The sequence below is a fragment of the Montipora foliosa genome, chromosome 2 (genome assembly GCF_036669935.1).
Source record: "Montipora foliosa isolate CH-2021 chromosome 2, ASM3666993v2, whole genome shotgun sequence".
Taxonomy (NCBI): domain Eukaryota; kingdom Metazoa; phylum Cnidaria; class Anthozoa; order Scleractinia; family Acroporidae; genus Montipora; species Montipora foliosa.
Genome location: NC_090870.1, coordinates 47,047,602 through 47,057,601, shown reverse-complemented (window position 1 = coordinate 47,057,601; position 10,000 = coordinate 47,047,602). Strand labels below are relative to the sequence as shown.

Sequence of the window (10,000 nt, the reverse complement as noted above, 5' to 3'; positions counted from 1 at the left end):
AGACCATGCATAGACCTGAAGGGTCCGAGTTCGAGTAGCGGTATTTGTTCCCTTTAAAAAAAAAAAAAAAGTAAAAGAAAGAAATACTTAATTGACCACTCCCCATAGGGGCTTTTCAGGGCTAATGAAACACAATCAACGAAACGACAGAACGCAATAACAACAACTGTTAAGAATCCAAACTGGCCGGAGGCAAACCAGTTGATTATTTGCAAGTGCGGCCGAGAAGTTGAAGCCGGGTCACAACGAGCCTTGAACCCGGGAACTCCGGATCTCAAGGCTAGCGTCCTAACCACTGGGCCATACTGCCTCCCTTACCATGTTGTAATGTTGAGAGTGAATGGATAAGTGTATGAATAAAGAAACCGTTAAGATGATACGAAACATTAAGATAGGATGTGCTGAGATGCATAAGACAGACTTTGAGGGAAGGTATGGGTGTTTTCAATCCTTTCCTGGGGGGAGGAGGGGTCGGGGGGGGGGGGGGGGGTTGGAGGACCAAGGACCCTTAGACCAAAGTAAAATGAGGATCACCAATTAAACCTACGTAAAAACATATTCAACCTGAAACCGGATTTGACCGACAAAATGAAGCCATACTTTTCAGGTCTTGATTTCACCGACCTCTTTCTCCAGAAACGTCGCAGTGTGCAGTTCCATTGTTAAGGCCAAGATTCTGTTTTAAAGACTATTTACAAAAGTATCTACCGTAAGTTTTTTCAACTAGTAACTTAATCGTTTGTCTTACCTTATGTAGGCAGCAGTGTCCCTTGGTCTGTGCGGAGTTTCGAAGGACGAAGGCATTATTCCAATCAACAAAAATCTTTGGTAAGAGCATGCAAAGGCCAAATATACAAATATGTTTAGATGGAGAGGTCTCCTCTTCTGTGCAGGTTGGCGGAATTTCCTGTTGCTGTTGATCCACGATTTATAAAGTATGACTGTTCTTGTATTCAGGTCAGTGTCGTTCATTCTAGCCACGGGAGCTTCATCGTTTTTGTTGCTTGCTGCATGCTATCTCCTGACTGACGTCCTTGATTGGTGGAATGGAGCACCGTTCTTGTATCCAGGTAACGACAAAACCATTAACTCTGGGATTTCGTAAACTTCTGGAAATACTTTGAGTGATGCCCTTGGGCGGGTCAAAATCGCAGAAAATGCTCTTTGTATAGAAAACATAAATTGTACAGTTGATGTTGTCCTTTGGCAGCATATTTGAGAAATGGATAATCTTTTCGAGTGAGGCTTTGAGCTGCTTTTGAAAATGTTTAATCCAAGCTTTGGCCGATCTACGGCATCATCGGGGAATAAGGGAAATATTGATGATGATGATGATGATGATGATGATGCCGTAGATCGTCGAAAGCTTGAATTAAAAAATCTCACTGAAAAGCAGCTCAAGCCCTCACTCCAACAGTTTATTCATAGGAAACAATAAATGGATTAGTTAGATTCAATGAATTAGAATCAATAAATACATTCATCATTAATCTTCAGTCAAACTTGTCCCCAGACGCCCGCAGCCTTAGAATAGTTTTAGATCATTTCTAGATCCAGGACTGTGTCCCACAGCTAGTATGTGTGATACATAATAATTAGGATAGTACGCGCACTTTCATTGGTCAATAGCTGTGTTCAGATGAGAGTATGGAAACACGGCTGTGACATCACACGAGTTTTGATTGGTTGTGAGTTGTCAGACGCTCGTTTTGATCGGCTGGTAGGAAATATGAGCGTGTATCAAGAAAATCTGTTTCAATCAAGAGTTAAAAAAACCAACATTTTCCTTAATTTGTCGAATTATCCTTGAGGAATATTTTATAAAGGCAATAGAGGACTTTTTTCCTTGTTTCCATAGCCTCATCTAAACACTAGGAGGAGTTGAAAGAATTCGAATCAGTCATGCAAACCCTCGGCTGTGTCTCGGGTTTGCATAACTGTCTCGAATTCTCCTAACTCCCCCTAGTGTTAGATGAGGCTATGAAAAAACGGAACACGTCCTCTATTGATTAAACAGGAAATGGTTGTGAGAAAGGGAATCGTGGCAAGTTTTTGTTCTTTTTTCTTTGTTCTCATTTCCTCAATCGTTATTCCTTTTTTAGAGCAACATTTGTTTTGTATTTTGTTCATGCTAACGAGACTGGTTGGTCTAATTTGCGCTAAGAAAAAATAATATTTGTTTGCCGTGCCGTTTATGAATAGCCTCTAGGCGTCCGCTTATCAAAGGCCAATGTTAGGTATTACAGCGGGCCTACTTGAGCTAAGAGATGCAACCAGTTAAACTACTATTTTCACTCGAAGGGATGAACTCTATCCTTGCGTACGTGGGTCACGGAATTCTGTGGAGGCACTTTCCATTCAGCTGGGAGATGGATGAATATGGAAGCCATGGAGAATTTCTGGCTATGAACATAACAGGGACTGCTCTCTGGTGCCTAATCGCATACTACCTTTTCAGAAAGAATGTTTTCCTGAAAATTTAGAGATCACGCTGAAACAGGCTGACGTCGCTACTGTATCATAAGCACATTTATTAACAAAATGCGAGCTTTGGCTTTAATGGAATATATTATTATTATTAATTACAGAGGTAGCCCGATTTGATTAGGTACACCTGCAACCCAAGTGGTGCTCCCTCGTACACATATAAGATGACAATCTTGAATGCTGAAGAGCTTAAAGTGAAGTTGATTTTCTTCCAACTGGTTTTAAAACTTCAAAGCATTCACCACGGTAATATTTGTTAATTGTTTTCCACGGAGGAGTGTCGTGGACCATATCCGGCCTCAAAAGGCACAAGAGCGAGAGACGCTTGGTCAAGATATAGCAGAACATTAACATTTTCACCCCTGAAACACCTATTGACGAGAAAAATCGTCTGGCGTTAGACAGAGCACAATCTTTAAGTGTCGCTCTAGAGAGGGGAAGAGTTTTAATGTGCAATTTGCGGTGACTTCGCGTAACATTATATATATACTTGTAAAAACATAGACGGCCCTTGGTGAGAAAAATTAGTTGAAAAACATAACACTCAGGGGAATAGGATGAGTTCAAAATGATGAATTCAACACTCTCATGAATTTATTATAAACTTAAGACTGAGCTGGGATTGGAATGGAGCGAATTCGCTCAGACACGTATTCTGAGATATTCGGATTTAGAAATTCAGTACCTTATGCGCCGATCAAATCGAAACTTTAACATCCCCCCCCCCCCCCGGGGCAAACTCCGGGCATTTGACTATCGCCTGTGCCCGGAGGAGTGGGGAATTTGACCTTTGCCTGCGTGGGGTGGGGCTAACAGCTATAAAACACGTGTTTGGACGAGATGGAAGAGTTTAAAGGAAGAGATGTAGCATTTGTGAGCGATTGGCTTACAAAAAAGGTCTTTAAAACCTCTTTATTAAGACGGCAGGAGAAGACGACGATTGTTCTTAGTAGGGTATGACGGACAAATCCGACGATAGGGTAGGGCATTTGAACACCATTTTGGCCCGAGGGGGCAGGAATTTGAACGATCCAATCTTCAAAAGTTCAAATGCCCGGGCTTTGCCCGGGAAGGGGGGGGGGGGGGGGAAGTTGAAGTTTCGAGTTGATCTGCGCATTATTGTCAGAGTCTTTGCATTGATTTACAGTCGATCTCAACCTCAGCTGACTCGAGGTTTTTTCCCCGGGTACTATAGTTTTTTTATTCATACACTTATCCATAGTTATTACATTATGTGAGAGGAAAGTGACCTTAAGACTTACTATCTTTTTACGAATGTACTGGAATGTGAAATAAACCGTACGATATACTATGCATCAAAACTGACATTGGGGCAGCCTTATGAAAGTGAACTAAGTGCATTTTTTCCGCACGGAAAGGAAGACTAAGTCTTTCACTCGTGTTTAGAACTAAAAATGAAGGAAAACATGTTTTCGTGTTATGAACTAACAAGTAGGATTCATTTGTTTCAAACAGATTTGAGCTGAAAGGGGGAATCAAAGTATTTCTTGTGAGTTGTGAGGCTCACTTATAATTTGATTTTTAAACTGTTCCGACATCGGAATCGGAATGGTACTCCTTTCACTAACTATACAAACCAAAACGATGAGATCTCTTTTTGTACAACGAAGGGTTCTGTGCTTGGCCATAGTTATAATAGAGGGGCTGGTTTCGAAGCTCGGCAAACTTCAAAGGAGCAAGCAAAGATGCCAAGGTCCACGACCGTGCCCGATCTTTTGTTTTGCGCGCGTACACTATGCATGAATTACAACACGTTTCTATTGGTTAGTTCCACAGTACGAGGTAAACAACTAGTGTGTTTTGTCCTCGGTCAAGGCCAAAAAAGAGAAGAAAAACCTACAACAAAGAAATTTGTCGGGTTTCATAACCATTCCCCTCTACAGTATTAACTATGGTTTAGTGTAATACTCGAGGCTCTCTGCAAAATGACGAGTTTGAAAAGGTCATCCCTAGGTCCAAAAGCCAAAGCAGCTGCGCATATTTATTAAGAAAGCCTAGCAGATTGGTTAATGAGGTACAAACTGGAAATTCCCGGGCTCGCTCGCAGTTGTTGTTCTGGATAAGCTCCAGCAGTTCAACTTACCGTCTACCCTTGTAAATCTACCTACCGCGCAAAAGCTTAGACTTAAAGGCACACTTCGTTTTGGATGTCAAAATTGGGCGTGCGTCTAATTACCTGGCACATTTCTGCACATAAGTGCCTTACGCTAGTTTCAATTTTTGAAAATTACTTTTTGCATTTTTTAATCGTTTGTATAAGCCGCGTTCGTTTCATTAGTGTTGACAAGCCCCCTGGAAGAGCGGTTCATAAACCAAACTATTATTATTGTTTGTTATCGTTGGTCGCATTTGGTGTTGATCGTGTATAGGTGGGTTTTTCAAGGTCAGTACACTCGTTTTGAAATCTGGTGCGCAAAGAGTGCAACATCTTCTAAAAGACAAGAAAAAGAATTTACTTTTCGGTCGGTTTCTTTTTGATTTGCTTATTAATCCATTCTAAATACGGAGCCAACTTGGTGTAAAATGTATAATAACCATGTATGCCGCACCCCTCTCCCCAACTGACCAATCCTATGGCAACCCATTTCCTAGCCCCATTGTGCATTACATTCATAACAAATGGACTCCCACTATCTCCTTTACAGATCCCCGAGCCCCTCTTCTCGCTTCCTGCACAAAAGCTTACAGATTCATTAAACCAATAGTCTGTCGAGTTCCGGCAACGTTCCATATCCTGGATTTGAAACTGTGCCGATCGTAACTCTGAGGAAGATAATTTGTCAGGGTCTTGTGTCAAAAGCTCTCCTGGCTTAAGAAGTTGCGTGGCACCCCAGCCGGCCACGTGGCCTTTGCGTCCGGGTATTACATCGTCCTGATGAGTTACATCTGTCGAATACTCCGGAAGACATACTTTTCGAACATGATTGCCAAGAGTCACACTGCTGGACACCTTAACCAATGCAACGTCGTTGGTTTTGAAGTCGTCGTGATAATGAGGATGAAGTATTATTTTTGCAGCGATGAAAGTATGTTGGGAACTTTCAGTTTTGTTGCGATGACTGTCACCAATTACTACTGTATACCTAAGAAGAACAGACAAATTCCATTAAAATAGTTTACGTCATAGAAAGTGCGGCGTACGAGGCTTTATTCACTAGTTGTTTGTGTCAAAAACCCGAACGAGAGAGGGTTTTTGACACAAACAACGAGTGAATACAACCCTGTACAAAGCACTTTCTATGTCGTGACCTGTTTATTTCACATAAGACGAGAATTTTCATTGAAATAGTTTTCTGAACATAAATTAGAAACAAAAACTCACTAACAATAGAACCAAATGCAAAATAATTTGTACGATTTGCACGAGATGCACGAATGATTGGCTCGGAAAGGCTTTTACGCTATCGCTGATTGGTTATACTGCCACACGTGAAAGAGCTGTACGTCATTCTGATTGGCTATATAGGCTTTTTTGTGAAAATAAAGGGTATGGATTTGTACAAATGAGCTTAATGGAGTAGAATCATCATGTTCTTACTAGTCTGGGTTGAAGGTTATTGGTTACCCCTGTGCCTGATTCTGGACTCCTTAGGAATATAAGGTCAAAACGCCATACTAAGAAATTTAACTGTGATAACAAAACAATACTCTTATTAGAGTCATTCAGTTAAGTTGAAAGGACCTACATGTTTGATGGAGATACGAGAGGACGCCTGGCGTTTTCATCTGCGTCTGTGTACATGAAGCAGTGCGCAGCTGTAAGTATCCATAGTTTGTCAATCAGAGCTCCTCCGCAAATAAAGGTATCCTTTCCTAAATGAAAGAGACTGTGCTATAATATGTCACTGTTTTAGTATGTACTAAATAGCTTCGTGGCTCGATAAATAACCATCACTAGCCACTTCCACTTCGGTGAATAGTTTTTGCCCTTTTATCATCAGTTGTTATTATTGCTTTTGTTATCAATATCGTCGAACTGCATAAACATGGGGGGTCGACGAGCAAAATACTTCATATAAGTGGTTTTCATGTTACGTCAGCGCCGCCATGTTGGTGAACAAAAACAAAAGATCTCTCATTAGGTTCTCTTGTACATTACATTGTCTCCCCGGTCTGATGAGATTGGCTAAAAAGCAATTATATAATTCAGCCTAAGGCCGACATTGGATAGGGTACCTGTCTTTTTGGGAGAATCCCGTTCATACCGGTGGCAAACGCAGGACTGATTTATCCTGCGATAGACCATTTTACAGTTGTGGGCTTAGTTTCCTGGCCTTTGAATGAAAGTGAGACTGGAGTTGATTTGGCTTTGATAGAAACTTCACTGCTTTTCTTATGTAAACTCCTACTAATTAGCACGAGAACAACATGAACATAAGAAAAGCATTGAGGTTTCTATCAAAGCAAGGTCAACTCCAGACTCACTTTCATTCAAAGGCCAGGAAACTGAGCACACAACTGTAAAATGGTCTATTCCGAGTGTCGCTATTAATGCAAGATGATAAGATGCAACTGAATCAGGACAAATCATAAAGTGCATTCACCTTGGCTCCGGTCTCGTCTGTAAAGGCCAACTTGCCAAGGCCACATGCCATGAGAACTTGGAAGCCCACCAACCATACGAGGACGGCGCACTCTTCTTCTGATTCCACACTGGGAATAATCTGATACATCATGTTAACATCACTAATTAAAGAAATAGTAGTGAGAACAGCTCCTCCTAACGACTCGATTATATGCCAAAAACAGAAATGTATGTCCCGAATCGTCCGCATAGGCAGTGAGTGCAGTCGCTCAGATTAAATTAAAGGTGGATTTTCATTTGAGACGCTTTGAAAAATGCCATATCGTTGAAGTCCGATCGGTTTATTTGACGTCTACGAGTATTTAAGAGGGGAACCGACTTCCATTTAGTTGTAAAAATAACTTTTATTCTTCGGCCATTTCAACTTGAGTAAAAATAACAAACAAGCTACGGTTATAAACATAACGAGACAACGCATGTTGTAAAACTCTTCATGAACTTGTTGTATCGTATGCTCCAACATACATCTTCAGAAGTAACGGTTAACTAATGTACAATTGAATTTAAACACAAAGACTGATACCAAATAAGAAAAGTAATGACAATGAAAAAATAAATGAAAATAAACAGACCTAGTTAAATTTGCTTGAAAAAATATAAATGGCTATTAGAGAAGAAGTTTCTCACTGCCAACATTTTCAAGAAGCTATATTTTACCTTTTACTTGAGTGGGAAGTAAGCATTGTGGTTTCTTGTTCGTCCAGTTTCCATCAAAGCAAGTGATCCTCTTAGGTCCAATCATCTTACGAGTTTGTGGGCAGGAGAAACTCACTGTTCTGCCATGCCTGAAGTTGTTACCGATTCGCTTGCCTTTTCTCGGAATTCCCGGATTACTGCAAGGGGCTGCCAATACGTAGGAGATAAAAGAAGCTAACTTTTTCTTTTGTTTTCGATGACAAGTCTTAAATATATGATACTATATTAGGGACTTTAAGATCTACGACGTGGTCGTCAACGACAACCCCACAAAACAAGAATATCATTGGTCAAAAGAGGAAAAATAAATTATCGCGCAGCACGTGCTTTTTGCAGTCCTCTGCGCATGCACAGAAGCGACGTGAATCATCAAATTTGAGGTTTTGGCGACAATTTGAGCTTATAAATGCCTTTCGCGCTTCATTTTTATCCTGCATGAGACCGCTTGCACTAATTTCACATCGTACGACGTGAACGAGATGGAATAATTGCGAAAGACTTGAGGTGATGCTTTCGACGTCGCCTTTGTAGATCTTAGAGTCCCTTTAATGGGCTAAAAAAAACCATTTCATCGTGACAAATCTGACATGATATTATCTAAACAATCAAATTTTGACGACGGCATATTAAAACTCTTTCTTCGACTATACCCCGAAAATGATTCCTGCAGGAATCACCAGTAAAAAATTCAGTGAAAATTGGCGTTACTTCCGTTTCCTTAAAAACTTGGTAGGCCAAATTTTAATGAAAGTAGCCAATCACCAGCAAGTTTCTATCGAAATTGGTGAAATAAAATCATTGTCTGATATTCCAAACATCGCCTTGGAGCGAGACAGCAAATGGCGGTTCACTAAAGAAGGAAAAAAAAGGAACTCTAGACGAGTTCCGACAAAAAAAAAAAATAATAAAACCTACATAGAAAGCCAAGCGAAGACATCTGCATGTCTTTTTTATTTTATATGGCATTTGTAAAGGATTCTCAAGTTGAATGGTGGTTAGCGTCCTTTTGTTGTTGAGAGGGTGATGTGAAGTGGTATTTTCTACCCATGTAAACCATGTGAGCGTTAGCCCTACCAGTGGAAACGGGCCCACTCAAAGACAGAGAAAAACTCCGACCAGGGTGTGAATTGCGAAGGCCATGCAGTTTGAGTTTGGTTTGGCCACTGATAGTACTGTTGGTCTTGTGCGCCTTTCAAACGAACCTTTGCAAATCGCAGGCTTGCCACTCCATTTACCATTTGATCGACAAAACCTCCTTTTACTCCCAGTAAGAGTGTAGCGTTTACTCGCGCAAACAAATTCAGCCTGCCCTCCGAAAGTAGTTTTGGTTTCCTTCATTTTCTTTCCATTGAGAGGATCTTGCAAACTCCCACAGTCAACAGCTACAGATAATAAAGAAAAGACAATTAGAGCATATCAATGGCTTTATTTATCTTGTCATCATCCTGCACCGGTGGCTCAGTCGGTTGTGCATCGGGCTGTAACACGTGCACGTGAGGTCGAGAGTTCGACTCCGGCCGGACCAACACTAAGGGTCTTAAAATAACTGACGAGAGATTGCTGCCCTTGTAATTACACCCGCAAAATGGTTAGGCCTTTCAAGTCTTCTTGGATAGGGACTGTAAACCGGGACGTTATGCATATGCATTAGATAAACCGAGGATGCACGAAACATGCAGTCTAACTGGTAGAGAGCGTTGCAACCTTCTAAAGAACTCTGTGGTTCTGTTAAATGATAATCTCCTTTCGTTATTTTTTCCAGCGCCTTAGTTTGCTTTCAAGCCTCATCTCGGTTTCGGCTGTATTTTTTTGTGTCTCCATATTTATCTTTAACAGACATATAATTCGCCATAGAGAAATAATTCGTCTTCCAAGATAAATAATTTTAGATATTTTTGGCTGAGATTAAGGCAACTTACGCCTGAACTGATTTTGTTTACGATTGTTACCTTTGCAAATTGGTACTGGTCCGCTCCAAGTTCTATTTTCCAAGCATTGTAACGTGACACTTCCTTTAATCTCGAAGCCTCCGTCGCATATGTACCATACTTTTTGCCCTACAGAGAAGTCGTTGCCAATTCGTTTTCCGTGTTTCGGTTTTCGTGGCCAACTGCAATTCTTTGATTCTAAAAAGACAAGTGATATAAGCAAGCACTAGGGTATAAAAGGTTGGTTTACGTCTCATTAGGGGCATGTTGTAAAACAAGGACT

At 40.8% G+C, this 10,000-nt stretch overlaps 2 protein-coding genes across 4 annotated transcripts in view; one reads left to right on the top strand and one right to left on the bottom strand.

The window, feature by feature from the left end:
• LOC137993325 (heparan-alpha-glucosaminide N-acetyltransferase-like) overlaps window positions 1–3,056 on the top strand; it is a 34,099-nt gene extending 31,043 nt beyond the window's left edge. For all 3 annotated transcript variants that reach the window (XM_068839095.1, XM_068839094.1, XM_068839096.1), the window contains 3 exons: window positions 758–828; window positions 958–1,070; window positions 2,302–3,056. In XM_068839095.1, coding sequence (XP_068695196.1) covers window positions 758–828; window positions 958–1,070; window positions 2,302–2,483 — 366 coding nt within the window. In that variant the 3' untranslated portion in view covers window positions 2,484–3,056. The remainder of the gene's footprint in view (window positions 1–757; window positions 829–957; window positions 1,071–2,301) is intronic.
• Window positions 3,057–3,209: 153 nt separating this feature from the next.
• The window catches only part of LOC137993327 (proclotting enzyme-like), a 12,556-nt gene continuing 5,765 nt past the window's right edge, over window positions 3,210–10,000 (bottom strand). Inside the window, exons 3-8 of the mRNA XM_068839099.1 lie at window positions 9,739–9,915; window positions 8,992–9,171; window positions 7,751–7,936; window positions 7,053–7,172; window positions 6,195–6,321; window positions 3,210–5,591 (exon numbers count right to left, since the gene is read on the bottom strand). Of these exons, the coding sequence (XP_068695200.1) occupies window positions 4,961–5,591; window positions 6,195–6,321; window positions 7,053–7,172; window positions 7,751–7,936; window positions 8,992–9,171; window positions 9,739–9,915 (1,421 nt within the window). The 3' untranslated portion in view covers window positions 3,210–4,960. The remainder of the gene's footprint in view (window positions 5,592–6,194; window positions 6,322–7,052; window positions 7,173–7,750; window positions 7,937–8,991; window positions 9,172–9,738; window positions 9,916–10,000) is intronic.